Source organism: Monodelphis domestica, chromosome 8 (assembly GCF_027887165.1).
Source record: "Monodelphis domestica isolate mMonDom1 chromosome 8, mMonDom1.pri, whole genome shotgun sequence".
Taxonomy (NCBI): Eukaryota; Metazoa; Chordata; class Mammalia; order Didelphimorphia; family Didelphidae; genus Monodelphis; species Monodelphis domestica.
The window spans coordinates 209760558-209784022 of NC_077234.1; the positions used below are offsets into that span (position 1 = coordinate 209760558).

Sequence of the window (23465 nt, forward strand, 5' to 3'; positions counted from 1 at the left end):
GGCAGAAGACAAAAGTCCCTGTCCTCATGGAGGTTAGAATTTGATAGCAACTGAGACTGTTTCAGAGACAGAGAAGTCATTTCTTTTCCATTCTGACACTGGCTTGGCCTTCTATGTATTAGTATTCCATTGTCTTTTATTAGTAACAACTTATATTTCTATTGTATATAGTGGTAGTCTCTCAGTGACTGAGAATGACTATTGTCTTTGTGCAGTTTCATCTACGATGTACCCTCATGTGGCTTTGAAGTCCAAAGACTGAGGCGCACAGTCTGTGGCACATGGGGCATGGGACGCCAGTTGTTATGGGAGGTGTGGTTGTGGCCTGGTGTCGGCGTTCACGCGCAGCGGCAAGACGTCGACGTCGCTCATCTTCAAAGGTGGTGGCGGCATGGTGAATGTGGGTTCGCCAGCTGCTTCTGACAGAGGCAGCGAGTTCTAGTTGCTTTGGTGTCATGCCAGCCCACTTCAAGTTGGACTTTAGCTGATCCTTGTATCTCTTCTTTGGTCAGCCTTGTTTCCTGAGTCCAGCTGACAGTTCACCATAGAATACCTGTCTTGGTATTCACTGTGGGTCCATGCGGATGACGTGTCCAGACCATCGTAGCTGGGTTTTGAGGACCAGGACTTCGATGCTGGTGGAGTTGGCTCTGTCGAGGACTTCCTGGTTGGTGATTCGGTCCTGCCATCGGATCCTCAAGATTGACAGGAGAGAGCATTAGTGGAATTGCTCCAGCTGTTTCATGTGCTTCCGGTACAGTGTCCATGTTTCACAACCTTATGGGAGCGAGCTGAGGACCACTGCATTGTACACTTTGAGCTTCGTTGCAGTGCTTACACCGCTGTGTTGGATGACTTTGCAGCGCAGCCTCCCGAGTGCCTGGGATCCTTTTGGATCCTGGCATTGATCTCATGGTCTAGGGACCCGTCGTTGGAGATGGTGCTGCCCAGGTACTTGAAAGTGTTGACGTTAGAAAGCAATTTCTATTGTGCTGTAAGGTTTACAGAGCACCTTTCTCCCAATAATCTTGCAAGATCCCCAGTTCAGGCATTGTGGTCCCTGTCTTACAAATAAGGAATCTAAATCCAAAAGTGGGGGAGTAATTTGACTAAGGTCAAAAATTTGTAGCCCAGTCCTGTCTGATTCTTCATGACCATAGGGATCATAGCACACCAGACTCTTCTAGCCTCCACTCAAAGTCTGTCCAAGCTCACGTTCATACTTTTCATGATACCATCTATTCATCCCAAACTCTGTCATCCATTTCTCCTTTCACCTCCAATATTTCCCAACATTGGGAGTCTTTTCCAATGAATCCTGTCTTCTCATTATGTGGCCAAAGTATTTAAGCTTTGCCTTCAGTATTTGATCTTCCAGTAAATGGTCTGAATTAATTTCTTTAAGTATTGATAGATTTGTTCCTAAATAGCAGTCTCCAGCCCTGTAATTCGAAGGTGCCAATTCTGTGAAGCTCAGCTTTCTTTATAGTCCAAATCTTGAAGCCATACATTGCTACTGGAAAAACCGGAGCCTTGACTGTACAGATTTTTGTCAACAAGGTGATGTCTCTGCTTTTTAGTATACTGTCCAGACTTGCCAAAGTCATCCTTCCAAGAAGCAAGGGTCTTGTTGCCATCTACAGTGACCTTTGAGCCCAAGAATATAAAATAAGACAGAGCTTCCATTAAAGTCTGGATATCTAAAGCTGGATTTCCTGATTCCACTGCTCAAATGTCTTCCTTTTGAAGTCATACTTCCTTTTAGTCTTCCAACAAAGTAGAAGTATGGTACTGCTTAACTCTCAGACTTCTGAGTCACAAAATGACTACAAAGAAAGTAACCCTGACTCTTGAGGCTGGTAGGTAGTATAGTGGATAGAGTGCCAAGTCTGGAATCAGGAAGACTTTTTTTTTCTAAGTTCTAATCCAGTCTCAGATACTTCCTGACTATGTGACCCTGGACAAATCACTTAAGCCTGTTTGCCTCCATTTCCTCATCTGTAAAAATGAGCTAGAGAAGGAAATGGCAAACTACTCCAGTATCTTTGCCAAGAAAACCCCAAAAGGACTCATGAAGAGTTACACGTGATTGAAAAATAACTAAATATAAAATATAATCCAATCTCTTACTCATCATTCTTCTATCCCAGGGAACAAACAATTTAAAATCAGTATCCTTCTTGTAGGGCTCCTCAACTAATAGCAAATAAAACTCCCAAGAAGGTAAGGTTCCCATTATTTATTAACTATCAGGCAAAATTAAGCCCTTTTATTTACATATGCCAAGTCTAGGTTTTCAGTGGTTCAACTTCAATCTGACTATGCCATTCTTCATTCAAAGAACTCTAAGGGCTACTTGCTGAATTTTGGGATCAAATATAAAATCTTCTGTTTAGCTTTTATTGTCCTTTCATATCTTGGCCTCTTCCTACCTCTTTTGGCTTCTTATACCGTATTCCCTTTAACATGTGATCCAGTGACACTGACCTCTTTGTTATTCACTCCAGCTCTCAACTCCAGGTATTTTCACTCTACCCTTCAAACATTCTCCCTTCTTGTCTCTGCCTCTGGGTTTCCTTTAAGTTTCAGCTAAAATCCCATTTCTGCAAAAAACCTTAGCTGTTGCCCATTAATAGTGGTACCTCCCATGTGGTACTAGCTCCAATGTATCCTGCATATATCTCATTTGGATATAGTTGCTTTTATGCATCTTTTCCCCATTAGACTGTAAGCTCCTTGAGGGCAGGGACTGCCTTTTACATTATATACAGCATTTAGTAAAGGGCCTGGCACATAAGGGATTGTCTTGGACCTCACTATTATTATTTACTTTCTGATGTGTCAATCATTTCATTTGTGATACTTAAAAATGGAAACAGAAAGACTTTAATTAGGCATAGCATAGATTTGTCCTTATTGGTCATTCTTCTTCCTGACCTCCTACTCAGTCCAAAACATCACTGACAAAAGTTTCTTTCTTTGGGAATTAAGTCTTTACTTTTTATAATTACCCAAAGACTTCTCTACCATCGTTTGCATCCCACTTAAGCGCTTCATTCTAGGCTTCACAAACTTTCTCCATCTTTTCTACTTAATCTCTTGCCTTTTCTTCCAATAAGGCAAATCTTAGTGCTTCTGCAGCCACCTTTTCTTATTATTCATAATGATCCAGATTCTGGTATGTTGGTGCAAGGGCTCTGAATTTAAAGTTAGACTAAGTGACTCAATGAATAGAGAGCCAGACCTGGAGATGGGAGATCCTGGGTTCAAATCTAGTTTCAGGTACTTCCTAGCTGTGTGACCCTGGGTAAGTCACATAACCCTAACTGCCTAGCCCTTAGGAGCCAATATAGATTCTAAGAGAAAAGTTAAGGGTTAAAAAAATTTTTTTGCTAGACTACTGGATTCTGATTCTGACTCCACATTTCCTGGCTGCATGACCATGGGAATAGCATTGAATGTCAATTTCTTCATCTATAAAATGGGAATAATAACAATTTCACTACCTCTCTCACAATGCTTTTGATAGCAAAGCATTAAAGCACTATACAACTGTGAGTTACCTCTTACTCAAACCCTAGAAAAATTCCATTATCTGGGTAAGCCAAATTATAACTTCCTCAAAAACACAACTTAATTTCCACATTTTCTCTGAACATATACCTGAAGTTTGGCTTGCAACCTAAGCTCTATTAAAGGAAATAAAACCACAACCCCTCTCCATCAAAAATCTGCTAATTTATGACTGGCCAAGTTTATCTATCTTCTTTTCTTTCTAAAGGTAAAGCAGAGGTTTCAGAGCGCTGGACTTGGGGTAAGGAAGATCTAAATTCTGCCTCTCTGTATCACTTAACCTATCTCAGCCATCTTTTCCTCAACAGTAAAATGGGGATACTTCTAAAGGTTATTGTGAGGATCAAAAGTGATATTCTACGTAAAACATTTTGCTTGTCTTTAAGCGCTACATAATTTTTTTTTTTTGCTATTTAGTCATATCTGATACTTTGTGAGTCTATTTGGGGTTTTCTTGGCAAAAATACTGGTGTTTTATTACCAGTGCCTTCCAACTCATTTGCAAATGAGGAACTGAAACAGTCTTGCCCAGGGTCACACAGCAGTCTGAGGCCAGATTAAAATTTAGGAAGGTGAGTCTTCCAGACTCCAGGTCCCGTGCTCCATTCATTGCACCACTTGGCTGCCTTCATACAAATGTGAGCTATTATTATTATTATTATTATTATTGTTACACTCCATAAATATTAATTTGTGGTAATTACTTACATCCTGAAAAACTACAAGACAGGTGCTAGAACTACTTTTTCTAGGTCTCCGATGCCCACCTCTTCTACCAGTTCTACCTTTGCGTTGAACCCAAAGTTTTGCTTTTCTTCCTGCTTTACTCCCTCCCCTCTCAGTCGCTGCTAAAACCCGGAGTAGCAGAAAAATTTAGCCAGCCAGGCTCTTACGTGATCCCAGCGGTGTGCGCAGGCGCGGGAACCCGGGCCGCTTTCGGTAGCAAGTAGGGAGGAAGCTTCGGCTCTGCTAGGGAGGAAGATGATGACTGCTACTGCAGCAGCCGGGGAAGGGGCGCACAGCCCCAGCCCCGCCGCCGTGTCTCTCGGCTTGAGCGTGGCTGTGGTTTCCAGCCTGGTGAACGGATCCACTTTCGTACTTCAGAAGAAAGGCATCGTGAGGGCAAAGAGGAGAGGTACAGATCATGGAACGCGGTGCTTTCCCCGGCACTCCTTCCCCGGGGAGGCTTTAACGCGGGTGGGGTGGGATTGTCGGCGATTAAAGCTTCAGGGGGGAGCGTTGAAAACATCTGGGTTTGTATTGGCCCAGGGCCACCTAGGGATGCTTCCCTCTATCTGTCCTCTTCTCTGCACCTCCCTCCCCCAGTATCTTCTGTAGCTGATGCTTCTCTGGGTGATGCTGTCACCCTTTCCCCAGTAGCCTGAGTGGTCCATAGCGCCCACCCCTGCAGAAGATGGGCCAAGTGCAGTGTGTGCAACGGCAGGGATGGAGCTGCAGCGCCCATCCGCACTTAGGAGCGCAGCCGACCCACCCCTGCTGCAGAGCAGTGGGGCTCAGCTCACTCCGCTCCCTAGGTGTGTGCCCTGCTCTAGTGAGATAATCTCTTCTGTGCAACCTCTGTTTCCTCCTTTGGCCGTAGCATCTCCCCAGTCTCTGCCACTCTTATTCTACTATGGGGGTAAGAGCTCTATTTTGGTTGCGTTTTTAATTTTTAATTTTTTTTCTTTTAGTTTTGTAGGCAGTTAATAGGTTGGGGATTTGGAGAAGCTTCGGACATAGATCAAAAAGCATTTTTTTTTTCACTTAAAGCACTAATTAAAGAGAGTTTAGATTCCTCTGGGTATGTGATATCCTCCGGGGTAATTCATAAATTATACTGGCAACAAAAGAATGGATAGTCAAACTAGTAAAGAGACGTCCAAAGGTCATGTACATTCTAGAGAAGCCCCTATTCTTTTTACTGAACAAACTTAAAGAAGTTATTCTTTGGTCTGTCAAGATACCTACTTTCCTCTCCTCTCTTCCCACCCCCACTGATGTAAAAGGAAAGGAAAGTACATTTTAAAAATGTTTCTATTCCTTTTCTGTTGGAAAATCTAGCCTCAACTGGGAGGTATTTAACCTTTATCTGAGAATGAAATTCTCTTAAGTGTTTCAGCCACAGTTTATCCTGTATCAGCTTTCAAAGCATCAAAGAGTGGAATATAATAGTTTCCCATTCAATAGCTGGAAGATCAGTAGCATTAGAGAGAATTATATACAGTAGTCTCCATTTAAGGAAGTGATTTTGGGTATCCAAACATACTTTCTACTGTGCTCTCTCTGCCCTGCTTAAAAGTTTGGGCTCCTCCAAAGTAAGTAACTATTTTCATTCTCAGAATTTTCATTATTTTCACATTTAAGAAATAAATTATTTATGTTGAAACTTTTACTTAAAGCCTGATTGTGCAAAATTACTCAGGACTGTTAGCAGACTTTTACATTTAACAGCAGTTTTTGTCTTTAAATCAATCTCTTACTTCTATAAAATGATTTATCAACATCTTGGTATTACTTGGACAGTAGGGAAGAGAAGCACTATAGACAACAAACTGATTAGATCCTGAGTAGATTCTTTGTAAAAATATTAAAGAATATAGCCATTCAACTCTCAAGGCTGGTAGAAAATTCTAGGTAAATCTGTCAATTCAGTACCTCACTTTTCTAGTAATCAACTCTTTTGCTGATGGTAACCCTGCCATCCCGATTCCATACTACATCTCAATAAATGGGACTAGACCCAAAAGGACTAACATGGCCAGTCCTTTCCATCCTAGAGTTGAAATTATGGTTTAGCGCAATAAGTTAGTCTGGGGAGTCACAACTCAAGCACTTCTTTTCCCTATTCCTTGTCCCCATTAATTTTGTAGAACTGCATCTTGAACCTCTTGAGTCAGAGTTTAGGTCTTGATTAGCCTCATATTCATTGCCAATCCCATTCCACCATTACCAATGGAAAAACTACTTTTTATTTATACCTCACCTAGGCAGGTAGGTGGAATAGTAGACAGTGTTGGATTTGGATTTAGGAAGATTCAAATTTGAATCTTGCTTCAGATGGTTACTCCCCCTTAAAATATGGGCAAATTACCTAGTGTTTCTTAGCCTCACTTTCTTCATCTGCAAAATGGGAATAATAATAGCACCTTATTTACAGAGTTGCCGTAAGGATGAAAGAAAATAATATATTAAAAAAAACTTACTTTTCCAGACTTTGAAAGTTATAAAGCTTGTAGCTTTATAAAGGTTAGCTATTATAAAACCATAGTCTTTTGTTCACTTTAATGGGAAGCCTGGACCAATCCTAAGTTAATGAAATTCACTTATTTTTTAGTCACTTTGATAATATAATACTTTGAGGATCAGCCATTTCATTGGTGAGTTTATTTCTTTCAGGGATAGACCCAAGTCTATCCACTGCATCACCTTGCTGCCTCACATCACTGTTATAAGAATTTTGGCAATAGGCAGAAAGGAGAACAGATTGTGTTTGGATAAGGTTTTTCTACCTATCTTTGCTTCAATAAGCACCATCCTAGGACTTGAAAGGTCTGCTCCAGGATGGGTGCCCCATCCCTTATAACTGTATCATAGTCATCCTTTTTCCTAACTCACCAGAACATACTTCCGTAACACATTGTTCAGCAGACAAGTTTTTATCAATTACTTGGGTCAAGGAGTAGAGGGTATGCTTATTAAATTTACTGATGACATATGACTGGAAGAGATGGTTATTTTATTGAATGAGTACTTTATAGATTAAAGCTTTGTGCTAAACTGAATGTCTTTATGATATATTACATTCAGTAGGGATAAAATGTAAAGGCTTTCCCTTGGGTCCAAAAACCAACTGCTTAACTACATTATTTGGAAAGCTTAGCCAGTTATTTGAAAAAGATCTGAAGGTTTTAGTGATCTGGAAGGTCAATATGAGTCAGCATCATGATGTGGCAGCCAAAAAAAAAGCTAATATGACAACAGGATGCATTAAGGAGTATGTTTCCAAGAATGAGGAGATGCAGGTCTATAGTACATTGGTCAGATCACACATATGGAGTACTACGTTTGGTTCTCAGCATCATAGTTTTTCCATAAGCAAGAGAGTAACTGAAAGACCTTGAGCACATATCACATGAAGATCATTCGAAGGAATTAAAAATATTTAACCTAGAGAATAAAAGACATGATAGCTGTCCTCTGGTATTTGAAGCACTGCACTGTGGCAGAAGGATTAAATTTGACCCTAGAAAGTAGAACCAGGAGAGATAAGTAGAAGTTGAAAAGACAGAAATTTAAACTTGATTTCAAGAAAAACTTCCTAACAATTAAGAGGGGCCAAAGGTAGAGGGGCTAAAAAAGTAGGCATTTCCCTTGGATTTGAGGTCTTCCAGGAAACACTTGACAAGCATTGAGTAATTATTCCCTCTGTTAATGATGTCCTAGTTTACCTGTGTGTAGCTTGATTTCTATATACTTTGCATGTTATGTTCTCCATTAGACTGTAAGCCCCTCAAGGGCAAGGTTGGGTTTTTTGCCTTTTTGTATCTCTTCTGCTTAGCACTGTGCCTGGCCAGTAGTAAGTATTTAACAAATGTTTATTGATTGATTATTATTATTATTGTGGGGAATCTTTTCAGGAATACATTTAACTAGATGGTCTTTAATGGCCTTTTTACAGCTTAAAAACTCTGTGATTCTTATTGACTTATTTATAATTTAAAAACAAACAAGCAAATACAAATCCATTCCCTTTTCCTCTGGGCTAAAACCAAAATAAAAACATAAAACCAAGATCAAATCCAAAAAGAAAAGACTCGAAGTTCTTTGCCAGGATCACTCAGAGTGCTAAAGAAAAAGCCATTACTTTCAAATATAAAAGAAATTTTTTTCAGAAAGTGAACAAGAATTATGGGTTTGGTTTTTTTCTCCTATGTCTTTGACAGTTCATGGAATTAGTAACAGTTTTCTAGCAGATTTCACAAAATGTCTAGGAAAGACACCTCTAGGCCATGAGTTGCAAAAGTAATTAAATGAGTTTGATAGGTGGCTCAGATTCTAGAATGTAAGCATACTATTCTTGGTTTCTAGAATTATGGTCCATGAGTGCCTTTTTTGAAATTTTTAAAGTTTCATAAATATATTTGACAATAGCACTCTAGGCAGGAGATTGAAGCATCCCTACTTAAAGAGAAAAGTTCTAAATCTGAGTGAAAGGATTTCATCCTGTATTCAGAACAGGAAGGGAAAAAGCAGAATGTAGAACCTAATAAGGTAACTGTAGCTCACAGTCATATATCAGCAGTTTGATGCTTTAGAAGTAATGTGGTTCAGCAGTTTGTGAACCAAGCCTGGAGGTGGGAGGTCCTGGATTCAAATGTGGCCTCAAATATGTCCTAGCAGTGTGACTGTGGGCAAGTCACTTAACCCCAATTGCCTAGCTCCTACCATTCTTCTGCCTTGGAACCCAATACACAATATTGATTCTAAGACAGAAGATAAGAGTTAAAAAAAAAAAGGAAGTGATGCTGAAGATGAGAGATCCTGAAATCATGAGGTAGCCAATTACAGAATCATAGATTAGGAGCTAGAAGGAATCTTTGTTGTTCAAATTAATTTTAGTCATGTCTACTTCCTTGTGACCCTGTTAAGGGTTTTCTTGACAAATATACCATAGTGGTTTGCCATTTTCTTCTCCAGTTCATTTTAAAGATGAGGAAATTGAGGCAAACAAAGTTAAGTGATTTGTCCAGGGTCACACAGCTTTAAGTGTCTGAGGCCAGGCACTCAGACTGGTCATCCTGACTTCAGGTCTGGTGCTTATCTACTGTGCCACCTAGCTGCCCTCAATATTTATATATCTAAGGCAAACAAGGTTAAGTGACTTGCCCAGGGTCACACAGCTAGTAAATGTTTGAGACCACATTAGAATTTAGGATGATGTCTTCCTGTTAAGCCTTCCTGACTCCAGAGCTGGCAGTCTATCCAATGCGGCAACGACCTTGATTTTAGTGACAAGAAAAATGAAATTGAGGGATTAAATAATTTGTGTAGATCCACAATGGCATCTGTCTATTAATTTTGCTTATGTTAGTGATGGCAAGAGTTTTTGATATGGCTTGAAACCGACCAGCTTCATTGTTTTTGGTTTTTGTACATTTTTCAGAACTTAAACATGCACAATTATTATTTCAAGGCACCATATATTAGACAATTATACCAAGAATTTACTACCCCATTCATGGATACATAAACCAGTATTAACAGTAATTAGCTTAAAACTTTGTTATTTGAACTAACAGAGAAGAAATAACATGTTTTTTAAATGGGCAGATGATTCAAACAATACCTCTTAACAAATTTCAGAATCTGCTCTTTCAAAAAACTTTTTTGCCATCTTCTTCTAAGAATATGTAAAGTTGACAGGTAGTTTTATTTGTTTATTTTCCATTTACTACCTATAACCTCATGTTTACACTAAAAGAGTAATGAAACAACTAAAAAGAAAGAGATGGAGTGAGAGGGAAATGGATAATCCACAAATTGAGTAATCAGATTCTGAATAATCAAACACTGACATTATTCATATTTCTGAAGAAAATATTTCCACTCTGCAACATATTTAGAGTAAGAGATGCTTAGCTTTATGGAAAACAAATTCTAGAATTGAGGCCTCTCTATTGTAAATGTTGTCAATTACTTAGAAATACAGTAGAGGTCTTTTGTTCATGGTGAACCTTTTAGAGACCAAGTGCCCAAACTGCAGCCCTCAAGCCACCCCCTTACCCCAGAAAGAGGAGGGAGGAAATCCTCCCATTGTGCTGCTGAGCCGAGGGACAGGTAATGGGAGAAGTGTCCTCAGGCCTGGTGTGTCTTTGTTTAGGAGTTATAAAATAAGTAAGAGGCGGCATAGTCTAATGGTTAGACAGCTAACTTTGGAATTGGGAAGGTTCAAACCCCGCCTTTGAGTTTACTGGCTATATATGACTTAAATCAAAGCGTTAAACTTCCAAGTATTTCCAAGCAACTGTCTAAGACCACAAAATACTAATGAGTTACCTAGTTGCATTGGTAGAAGATACTTCCTATACTAGTGAAATCACCTGTACTGTCTTTAAAAACAATCATGGAGTAAGAAAGATAATATAAGAGAACACTACTGTATATTATATGATAAGACCTCAGTGCCATTAATGTTTTTTACTGAGGTGCCCTCTTGAAGCTTCAGAGGAAAGTCACTTCACTTCCATTGCCCAGTCTTTACTGCTCTTCTGCCTCGGAACCAATACACAGTATTGATTTTAAGACTGAAGTCTTAAAAAAAAGTTTAAAAAAAATGAAAGTTTAAAAGTTTAAAAAAAGTTTAAAAAACTTTTAAAAGTTTAAAAAAAAAGTAAAAGTTTAAAAAAAATGAAAGACTGGAATTTCTGAAATGGAACTCAGTTACCTTCAGTAGGAATTTCCAACCTGTCGGTAACCAATGGAATAGTAACAGTATCCAAGGCTGCTGGTGGATCTAATACCACCTGATCTTTATCCAATTCTAAGGGAAGATCTCTGTATCAGCTTTTCTTTGTCAAGGGGTTGGAGGATGTCACAGGATTCCAGATACCTCACCCTGCCGTGCTGGATCATCTTTCCATAAAGGGACACTAGTATATGGAAAATAAGAGCTCTGAGAAAACAGTTAAAACATTTAAATAAAACAATGTCTCATAGAATATATTCGGTAGATGAATAGTAATTTATATTCAGTTCTATATATAATGTTACACTAACCCTTTTCCAATTGTGTATCTGTGAAGTACAGTTTTCTTCATATACTTCAACTGAAATGTTGCAATAGATTGATTATAGAAGCAGATACTGAGAATCAAACTGTCTCCTATTAAGCCCAGTGTTAATAAGTTGAGCAAAAATATGTAAAATAATGTCTCATCTCACCAATTTTTAGGTTTGGAAAATATACATCTTTTTCATGAAATAAGATTTATGTAGATTTTTATGTTAAATAAATATGTATTTTAAAGGTTTTTTTAGTTTTCATTTCTAAAATGGTAAATACTAATAGATATAATGTCACCCTTATAAACAAAAGTTCTTTGGGGGACTCAATTTTTTAAATTTACCTTCTGTCTTAGAATCAAAACCATGTATTGGTTCTAAGGCAGAAAAGAGGTAACGGCTAGGTCAATGATGGTAAACCTTTTAGAGGGGTAGGTGATGTGAGAAATGTCCTCAGTCACCTGTGGAGAGGAAGGGAGGAACAGCCTGACCCTGCATCCCTCTAGCTTTCTAGTAACAAACTCTAGTGAACTCTGTGCTAGGGTGAAGGTACATGCCCCCCGCCCCCATGTGCCAGATTTGAGCCCAGAACCTCCCATCTCTTTGGCCTGGCTCTCAATCCACTAAACCACCTAAATGTCCTCCAACTTATAAAAAATAATTTTTTTAGAGTATAAAGGGGACTTGAGACCAAAAAGTTTTGAGAACTATTACTCTAGACCACATAAATTCATTCTTTTTTTTCCCCACTGTATCATGGCTAGAAAAGGATTTTGGATATTTTCTAATCCAATCATGTCATTTTATAGATAAAGCAACTGAGGCCCAGGAAAGTTAAATAACCTACATAAAATCACACAAGTAGTAAGCCTCAGGTAGAATTTGAACCCAGTTCTTGAACCACTATACAACTGTTATTTCCATGTAATCAGTTTATTACCCAAAGTAAATCTTGCTTTAAAATAAAGACATTAAACTTTGAAAGTGTTAGGAACTTTGATCAACAAAATGACAACCATAATTCTAGTTTCTTCATCTACTTCTTGACAGAGAGGGAAGAGGCTCAGAATGGGAATTGAGACATATATTTTTGGACATGACAAATTTGGGGATTTGTTTTATTTAACTATATGTGTTTTTAACAGAGGGTTTTGTTTTTCTTGCTTTCTCAAATTGTTTGGGAAGGGTGCCAAGGTAGAAGGGAGAGGTGGACCTTTGTTTAAAAAAATTTAATACATATACATATATTTAAAGTAAACCTTGCCTTTGAATACTTTGTATTTCCCAGCACTTTAAGTAAGACTTAGAAATTGCATTCATTCTGAGAGACTAGAAATTCTTCCTTTTAAGTCAGAAAATACTTAATTCTTTACACCTTTAACATAGGCTTTGTGATTCTGGGTAAGAAAGTGCCAATAAAAAGATGATTGAGGAAGTTTTCCCCAGGAGCTCTTCTATACCAAGCAATCATGTCGGGTTAATAATTTTTTTTTAATTTTCATTTGTTCATTCACATTATGAATAAAATAGGATTTTTGAGTTGGCCTGAGTGCCTAATCACCATATATTTTTTAGAGGGGAAATGAATTCTGAGTTCCATATGACCAACTAGTAAACAGACTTTTGAAATCCAGTCATTAATTCATGAATACTTGCATCTACAAATTGGCTTTAGTCTTTACAGTATATATTTAGGTATATTAACATCAGAAAGAACATTTTTGCTGCTTAAATTTTTATTAAGAGCTCCGGGAAGGGAGGGAAGGAGACAATTTGGATCACATAACTTCAGAAAATGTATGGAGAAATTTATTACATGTAATTGGCAAATAAATAAATAAATAAATAAATGAAAATACATTTTTAGATACATTTTCCTTAAGGCCTCAGCTCAGACTCAGTAATTTGTTTGTAAACCTTTTTGAAGGAAAGGGATTAATTCATAAAGAGTGTTATTCTCTAGTCATTGTTATAAGCAGCCACTTCCTTTGTTACTGGCTACACCCTGCATGAATTGAGGATCTTTTTTTTTATGCCATGATCATTAGGATTAATATAAGTCCCAGATATATTTGCATATATACAGAATAGAAAATGCATTTTACAAAGATAATTTTCACATAGCTTAATTCCTAAATATTTGGCATTTAGGCACAAAATTAATGTGTGTCAACATTACTAGCAATTGGTATCATGATTTCTACAAATCCCTTTTGTGTTTTCTACAAACACGTCTTTGTCTGACAGTTCAGACTGTTATGCTCAAATTTAGCTTAGTTTCCCAAGATTCCTCCACAAAGGAGAAAAACAACCATGACAGAGCTAGTGTTCCAGTTGGGGATTTGGGGTGAGTTGAGAGATAATAATGGCTAAATCACATTTTAGCATCACAGATTTGAAGCTGCCAATGTTTGTAGATGACTTCAGTATCAAAAATTAAAAACCAAACAACCCATCCCAAATATTAAATAATGGGCAGATTTAAGAGTATACTCAGCTTGGAGAAAACCTCAATGATTTTGATAGGGAACAGAGTGAGCAGAGCTGGAAGAACATTTTATACAATAATAACATCACAGAGGAAAAACAACTTTGAAAAACATTAGAACTCTGATCTATGCAATAATAAACCACAAGACCATAAGACTAAAGATCAAACATGGCATTCATCCTCTGCCAGAGAATTGAGGAATTTAAAATGCAGAGACACATACATTTTCAAACATGGCCAATGTGGGCATTTGTTTTACTGGACTGTGAGTGTTTAAGAGGGTTTTATTTGTTTGTTTGTTTGTTTTAATTCAGTGTAGGTTGAGACTGTGGGAGAAATGGACCATCAATGCATTTTTTTCCAGATGGCAAAAAAAAAAATACACACATAAACACACACATATACATGTACACATACAAACACAAACACAGAAATACTTAAAATTGCATCTGATAAAGCAGAAAGCTCACTGTCTCTGGAATCAGAAGACCTGGGATCATATCTTGCCTCTGATGCTTATCATTTATGTGGCACTGGATAAGTCACTTAACCTCAGTTTCCTTGTCTATAAAATGAGGGGGTTGGATTAGATGACATTCGAAGACCCAACTATAAATCAGTAAATATTTATTAAACACCTACTATATGCCAAGCATTATTATAAAAACTCCAGATACAAAAGAAGGCAATAAATTGACCCTGCCCTCAAGAAGCTTACAGTCTAATGCAGTGATGACAAACCTTTTAGAGAACTAATGCCAAAACTGCAGTCCTCGTGTTGCATGTGAGCTATCCTTTTACCCCAGAAAGGGGAGGGAGGAAGTGCCCCCATTTGACTGCTGGGCAGAGGGATGGGTGATGTGAAAAATGTCTTCAGGCATGGTGAAGAGGGGAAGGAGAGAAGCCTCCTCTGGCATATGTGCCATAGGTTGGTTAACATGGGTCTAATGGGTGAGACAAATACAAGCAAGTTTATACAAAGTAAGATATATATATGCATACACACACACACACACACACACACACACACACACACACACACACACACATATATATATATATATATATATATATATATATATATATATGGCAGCTAAGTGGCTTAAGGAATAGAATGCTGGGCCTAAAGTCAGGAGTCAGGAAGATCATAGCTCAAATCTGGCCCAGACACTTACTAGCTGGGTGACCCTGGACAAGTCACTTAACCTTTATTTTATTTAATTCTCTGGAGAAGGACATGGTAAACCACACAAGTATCTTTGCCAAGGAAACTCCATGGTTCAGAGAGTTGTGAAAAGTTGGACACAACTTAACAACAATAATAATAAAAGTTACGTATAGTATATACAGAAAATAATTAACAAAAAGAAGGCACTAAAATTAAGAGGAGTTGGGGAAGGCTTTCTGTAGAAGGTAGGATTTTAATTGGAACTTAAAGGGAACCAAGGAGGCCAGTAGTCAGAGTGTAGAAGGGAGAGTGTTCCCACATGGGAAATAATCAGAGAGACTGGCCAAAAAGGAGAGTTCTTTGACCATGTGATCCAGTATCCTGATGATTCTTTGCTGCTATCTGAGAGAGAGTGTGGCTTAGAGATGAGGAATTTGAATTGTGATTTCAGAAGGGGGTGGGAGGTAGAGGGAGTTTTTAAAAGAGCCATGAAATAGAAGAACACCAGGAAGAGCCAGTTTAGACAAGGAAAACTAGTCAACAAGTTGAGAAGAAAATAGGGACCATGATACACTGAGATTGGGGAAATTTAGCAAGGAAATTCACTTGTAAAAAGTAGCAATATGTGGTTAGAGGTATGCCATTAAGGCAAGATTTAAAGGGGCTTCAATGAGAGCAGTTTTAAACTAACATCCTTTAGCAGGTAAATCTGGGGCCCAGATTAAAAAAAAGAATGTTGACTCTTTAGCCACTAAGAAAGCATGAAAAATAATTTAGCCTTCATCTGGGAAGAGAAAATAATATGGGTCATCTAGCAAGGAAAATAGTGACCCAAAGAATTAGGCTTGAGCAGGAGCTAGCTTTCCTGTAAAATAGAGGTAGTAGAAAATCCTGCCTGCAGGTTGTTTAATTGAATTAATGTAAAACTGGTACCTGTAACTTATGAATTCTTTGTACCCTTTGTAAAGATTGAAATTTAGGGGAGACTGAGGCAGGTAGAAATTAGTTTCTCTCTGCAAGGAGTGTTATATTTTTATGAGGTTTATTAAAGGTTAAGGATTAAAGAAAATACGGAATAAGAAAGCACATACCAGAGAGGCCTAGACAGGATAACCTCACATCATGGAAGAGATGTGTCTGCTCCAAAACGGAAGTCCAAAAAAGCTCCAGTAGGAGGAGAAATCCTTTAAATAAAGTTTTGTGATCTTGCCCAGGTGAGAATTCAGTGCGATTAGGGGGCATTCTGGGGAAGTGGAGCAAAGATTTCTGGGGATTGAAGTCCAGAGTTCAAATCCATTTTTTTACATTTTTCCATGTGATCATTTTTGGAAAAAAATTATTTTTTCCCCCAAAGGATCATAAAAACACAATTAACTTAAAGATTACAATAATGTGAGGATAAGAGAAAAAAAGAACAAAACCAATAATTGCTGGACACATTGACAGAAAGCCAGTTAGGGGGCAGTCCCCTTTGGCATGAAAGTATACATACAAATAAATGTTCAATCAGCTACACCCAAAGTTCATTTTTGTGCATCTTGTGGTCTGGAGGCTTCTTCATGGTGGCTTCTCCAACAGTTCAGTTTCTGGATTCAGAGAGGTAGCATCTTTCTTTACCTAAAATTCTTCTTAAAAGAAATTTAAACTTTGTAATTTAAATAATAACATTTTTTACACCTTTAATTCCTTTACATTATAACATAAAACTAGTATACCTTACACATGCATGTGTGGTTTGAGACCTATCAGTTACCCTTAACCTGGTTTAGCCCATGTGCTGAGATGGTTTTGCCAGAGTGAAGTTGCTCTGAATGCTTTAACTTTTGGGGGTTATAGTTGAGAGTTGGGTAAAAAGTGGATGAGCAGCTCTGAAAGGGCCATCATACCAAAGGTCCTAGTCCTCCTAGAATACCCCAGATGAGGACAACTTGCTCCAGTGGCCACAAAGGTGACTGAAGAAGATATTGTGGAAAGCTTAGATGTTTAGATGATGAGGAAGCCAAGTTCATCCATGGCATTCTGGGCTATCACCAGTCCTGCCATTTATCCTGCCATTGGTCTTGGATGACTCTAGAAGAGAGAATGAGGCTGATGACTTTGTGCAATGCTGCCTCACCTAAATCCAGTTCTCAAACAAGTTAGGATATCATATCATTGGCCCTTGACAACACGTGTATCAACACCACTAACAGTGTGCTTCTATACTTGTAATTAGTTGAATAATTAAAGGCAGCGAATTACAGTGAGTGACTTTTCCCTTAAAGTCCCATTGATTCCCATTGGTGATAAACAGTAGAATGTTACCCCAGTCACAGAATTAAAGAGACTCAGAATCAGAATGGACCTCAATACTACAATGCAGTGACCTTCAAAACAATATGGTACTGGCTAAGAGAAAGAAGAGTGAATCAATGCAATAGACTTGGGGTAAATGACCTCAGCAAGCTAGTGTTTGATAAACCCAAAGATCCCACTTTTGAGACAAGAACTCACTATTTGACAAAAACTGATAGGAAAATTAGAAAACAATATTGAAAAAATTAGTTTTAGATCAGCATCTTTTACCCTAAACCATGATAAATTCAAAAATGGGTAAATGACCTAAATATAAAGAGTGAAATCATAAATTAGATAAACATAGAATAGTATACCTGTCAGATCTATGGAAAAGGAAAGAATTTAAGACCAGACGAGAGACAGAGAACATTACAAAATGTAAAATGAATAATTTTGATTATATCAAATTTAAAAGGTTTTGTACAAACAAAACCAATGCAACTAAAATAGAAGGGAAGCAATAAACTGGGGGAAAAATGTATAACACAACTCTCTGACAAAGGTCTAATTTCCAAATATATAAGAAACTAAGTCAAATGTACAAGAAATTAAGCCATTCTCCAATTGACAAATGATCAAATGATATATGAATAGGCAGTTTTCAGATGAAGAAATCAAAACTATCAATAATCACACAAAAAAGTGTTCTAAATCTCTTATAATTAGAGAAATACAAATCAAAACAACTCTGAGGTATCACCTCACACCTAGCAGATTGGCCAAGATAAAAGTAATGAAAAATAATAAATATAGGAGGCAATTGGGACACTAAAACACTGCTGGTGAAGTTGTAAAGTGATCCAACCATTCTGGAAGGCAATTTGGAATTATGAACAAAGGACTTTTTAAAAATGCATACCCCTTGATCCAGCAATATCACTACTAAGTTTGTATTGCAAAGAGATAATAAGGAAAAACACTTGTATAAAAATATTCATAGCCGTGCTCTTTGTAGTAGCAAAAAAATTGGAAAATGAGGGGGTGTCCTTCAATTGGAGAATGACTGAACAAATTGTGGTATCTGATGGTGATGGAATACTACTGTGCTTTAAGGAATGATAAACTGTTTGATTTCCATACAAGCTGAAAAGACCTCCTCAAACTGATTCGGAGTGAAATAAACAGAACTGGGAGAACATTATACACAGAGACTGAAACATTGTGGGACAATCATATGTGATCGACTTTGCTACTGATAGCAATGCAGTGATCCAGGATAATCCCAGAATGCTATCCACATTGAGAGAAAGAACTGTGGGAATAGAAACATAGAAGGAAAACATTTGATTTTTCACTTGTTTATATGGGTTTTGGATGTGGGACTTTGTTTTTTTTTTTAAGAGTATTACAAAAATGCTTAATATGGAAATAGATATTGAGTGATAATACATGTATAAACCAGTGGAACTGCTTGTTGGCCCTGGAAGGGAGGAGGGGAAAAGGGAAGGGAAAGTACATGAATCATGTAACCATGGAAAAATATTTAAATTAAAAAAATGTTTTTAAAAGAATGGACCTAAAGATGTCCTGCTGTCTGTATCTGGACAAGAATCTCCTTTCATACATAGAGTTGAAATTAATCTTTTCGTGCCATTCTTCTCCTCTCCCTCCTCTCCCAATCCCACAATATTCTTTTTTTCACTTGTCAGCTCTTCATGGTCTCCTGGCAGGTTATGGTTCTCAAGATCAAACCAATGTTTATGATTTCTAGTCACAGGATTTAGAATAGTGCTTCTCAAAGGGTATGCCACTGCAGAGTTTTGCTAGTTATCCCTGGAATTATACAAAACTTAAGCCTGCCATTGTGTGCACTCGGGAGAGTCACATGATTATCTCTCAAAGTGCCAGGATTTCTCATTGCAAAGAACAATACTGTGTGATGGGCAAAAATAGTTTGATAATCACTGATCCAGAACAGTGCCATAGGTGGTCTAGAAATAAAACTCTCAGATGGTTATGTTCCCACTGGGAGTCACCTCTAAAATGTCTCTTGAGAAGAGACAATCTGGTGTTTTGGAAGAGTGAAGGACTATAGTTAGGGGAGATCATGAATTTGAATTCTACTTATAATATCTCCTAGTACAGGCAAATTATTTAAATTATCTTTTAATTAAATTATTTAACCTAAGTCTCAAATTTATCATTTGTAAAATGGAATAATAATGCCTGTAGCACCCATTCCATAGGGTTATTTTAGGGATCAAATGAGATAATGATGCCTGTAAAGCATTTTAAGGCTATATAAATATCCAGCATACTGATGATTCTCTATTCATGTGGCTTGGAGAGGAGAACTTTGAGTTGTGATCTCAGAAGGAAGTTTTTTTTGGGGGGTGGGGGTACATGGAGGAAGTTTTTCAAAGAGCCATAGAATAGAAGAATACTAGGAAAAGATAGTTTAGACAATGAAAATTGGTTATCTGGTTGAGAAAGAAATAGATTGAGATTAGGGAAAACTTAGCAGATAAGTGCACTTGTAAAAGTAGCAATATGTGGACATAGGCATGCTATCAAGTCTTAAAGATGATAGGAAACTACTGGAATTTACTGTGTACGGGAATGGTATAATTTGACCCATCCTTTAGGAAAATCATATTGGTGACCAAAAGGAGTGGGAGAGGCTTGTGGTGAAAATATCTACCAACAGGCTATTGAAATAGTACAGGCATATGATGATGAAGGCCTACACCAGAATGGTGGCAATATTAGAAGAGAGAAGGGGGCATGTTTGAGAAATGTTGCAAATAGACAGGCTTTGGGAACAGATTAGATATGGGGGTGAGAAGTACTGAGGGGCTGAAGATGACACATAGGTTGTGAATCTGAGGGACTCAAAAGATAGTGTTACTCTCAACAGTTATAGGGAAATTAGGATAAAGAGAGGGTTTGTTGGGGGCGGGGGGGGGGGGAGTGATGAATTTAGTTTTGGCCATGTTGAGCTTAAGATGTCTATTGGACATCCAGTTCAAGACAGCTGAAAGGCAATTGGAGATGTGACATTGGAGATCAACAGAGAGGTTGAGTTAAGATAAAAAGATTTGAGAATTGTTAGCATAAATATGGTAATGGTAATTAAATCCATTGTTGCTGATGAGATAACCTGATTGAGATTTGCTGATGAGTAAAGTAGTGTAGAGGGAGAACAGAAGAGGGTCCTTGGATAGAGCCTTGTGGGACCCCTGTGATTAGAGGCTTTGATCTGGATAAGAATCCACCACGAAGAATGAGGAGCAATTAGACACATAGGGGATAACCAGAAGAAAGTAATATCCTTAAAGCACAGAGAAGAGAGTATCAAAGAGGAGAGAGTGGTTAATTGTGTCAAAGAGGTCATGGAGAAATAAAGATTGAGAAAAGGCAATTCAGCAACTAAGAGATCATTGGTAACTTTAGAGAGAGGAATTTTAGTGGAATTATAAGGCAGAAACTGGATTGTAAAAAGTTAAGAAGAGAATGATGGATAAGAAAGTTAAAACACTTATTGTAAACGGCCTTTTCAAGGAGTTCAGCCACAAAGGGCAGAGAAGATATAAGAGGATAGTTAGCAAAAATGAAAGGATCAAATGAGGATTTTTTTTCAAAATAGGGGATAAATGGACATGTTTGTAGGTGCCAGTGAATGATCCAGTACATAGGGAGAGATTGAAAGTAAGTGAAAGAGTGGAAATTATAGGGAGGCCAATCCAGGAAACTGGATGGAATGGTATCTCTTGAGCAAGTAGAGGAGTCAACATTGATGAGGAGTAAAACCATTGATCTTGTGAGACAAGGGGGAAGAAGGAAATCATGAGTGATGGGAGATAAGGAAGAGGGGAGAAACATTAGGCAAGTTTGTCAGCTTAGAGGGTAGAGGAGAGGGAATCATGGATGGTATGAGGAGAGATAAAAAAGTTTGAGAGAGCTTCAGTGGAGAGTGGGATAGTGAATTGATAAGATGGGTATAGTAAGATTGTCTAGCAGCAGTGGGCCAAGACAAGATTAGGTAACATATATTTGTGTTGGACTCAGAACATGGCATGATTTTCTCCACCTTCATTCAGCAGCATAGGTATAGGAGCAAAGGCAGTAAATGGTGGGAGTGGTCCAGAGGACAGTATAGAGTTGAATTGGTTCACAAAGGAGTCAAGATGAGGGAAAGAGGAAAAGGGGTTTGTATAATAGTTTAGAATCAGTGTGATGTATAAAATATGACTATGTATCTGAAAAATGTTCATTGTTGAAAGGAAGACATCTCTCCTATTACCAAAAGGGACGGAGTCTGGATTCTGGGGCTAAAGACAACTCCCCACCAACTTTCATCTTTCTCTTTCCTCAAGGGACAAACATAGTAGGAGATAAAAGGTCTAAGTCAAAGGGCAAGTTGCTCCTCTCCATACCAGAAATTCCCTCATTGCATTTGGGTGATCAGGCTGGCAGCAGGTTTATATTGCCCTAACACAGCACTAAACTTTTCAGGATACATCCCCCTCATCTCCATATGGGAATTGGGCTATCCTTATGGTAAAGGACCAAGGCAGCTAGGTAATTCAGTAGATAGAGCGTTAGGACTGGAGTTAGGAAAACTTGAATTCAGATTTGGCCTCAGATACTTATTAGTATCTTTTCCAAGAAAACTCCATGGACAGTATGGTCAATGGGGTCATGAAGGGCAGGACATGCCTGAATGACTCAAAAACAACAACAACATGGTAAAAAACATGATGCCTCCCTTGTCATCTTGAGAAATTCAGAGGGGGCCCCCCACTGTATGTCTGGTGAAACTTTTTGTATCAGTAGAGTCAAGAACCCAATCAAATCCCAGATAGAGGGTTTTTTATTTTTAGGGGGGGTTGGCCTTTTAGGGAAAACTAATCCCTATTCTGGGAAATGGGAGAATCCCATTCCTATCACAGGTAAGGTATGAAGCTTAGAAAAGAGGTTTGGAACATCAGTTGGGGAAAAAATGATAAAGAATCATTTAGGTATAGTAAAAGTAATACCTTTTTATAGCAAGTAAACTGTTGAGATATGAGAATATAAATTTGTATTGTATTAGAGGGTTGGTTTGGGTATAATGGAGAAAGAATTGATGTTAAATGCCCAGAAGGTAGGAGAGTGAGATGGATTCCCCCCTTCAATCTTCCTCAAATATGTCTCCTCACTAATCCTGCCTTTACTCCTCTCTAATAACTGATTTTAATGGGTGAACCTCTTGGAGAAAGAGAGAAATCAGCTGTCTCCCTCTTCCACTATGGCAAAGAAGCCAATTTAGGATAACTAACAACTTTATTCTAACAAATTGTGGTTAAGGGGTAAGATGAGAAAAATGTCTACAGGTTAGGGCCTATAGGAAAGAGGGTAAAGGAAGTCCCTGTCTGTCTAAAATATCTTTTTCCCTCCCTCCAAAGTTGAGACACTCAGGCTTTGCCAGCCTGGTCTCTGAGAGGCTCAGGTTTGTGAGCCCTGGTCTCTCTCACAGCAGAGCCAATGTCCAGACCCAGGGTGTCACAGGAGCTGTGCGAGATCTTGTTATGCTGTTCGTATTCTTCTCAGGTTCTGCCACACTTCTTGGTATCTTTGGGAGGAAATGGTGGTTAAATTCAATGAGGGATTTTGTATGGCTCAGGATACAGTCTCTGATCAGACCTGCACCTTTGCTGTCTCAAGATAGAGAGAGCGATCAACTGCCTCTCCTTGGAATCTCCTCTTCCCTCAAGATTCAAGCCTTCTCAACCAACCCCCTATGGATGGAAACCTTTGCATGTCTTCCAGGCTCTGTCATTCAAAGTCTCTGGATTATTCCTCCATCACAGTATTGGACACATTGATACATATTGGACAGGTGACTTCCTACAGTTCTCTCGAAGCATATGATTAGAAGAAAAAGCAGTTGAGTAAACCAGGGTTTGATTTGACATGATCAGCAATAAAAAGTGGTTTCAAAATTCTTAGTTATGGAAGTTGAACCCTTGTGGGTGATGACAAAATAAAACTTATGACCCGTTGTGAGCCTCATATAGATTGAAAGCATAGCTCATGGGAATAGAGGACTTTGAAAAAGTAGGAGGTTAAGATGTTTGAAGGAAAATCAACATGTAGCTGGAAATCCCCTGTTATTAGAGCAGAGGTTAGGGT

General features: G+C 38.2%; 1 protein-coding gene across 1 annotated transcript in view; it reads left to right on the forward strand.

The window, feature by feature from the left end:
• The first annotated feature begins 4480 nt into the window (after nucleotides 1-4480).
• Nucleotides 4481-23465, forward strand: part of NIPA1 (NIPA magnesium transporter 1) — a 66012-nt gene continuing 47027 nt past the window's right edge. The window contains exon 1 of the mRNA XM_001366257.5: nucleotides 4481-4708. Coding sequence (XP_001366294.2) covers nucleotides 4555-4708 — 154 coding nt within the window. The 5' untranslated portion in view covers nucleotides 4481-4554. The remainder of the gene's footprint in view (nucleotides 4709-23465) is intronic.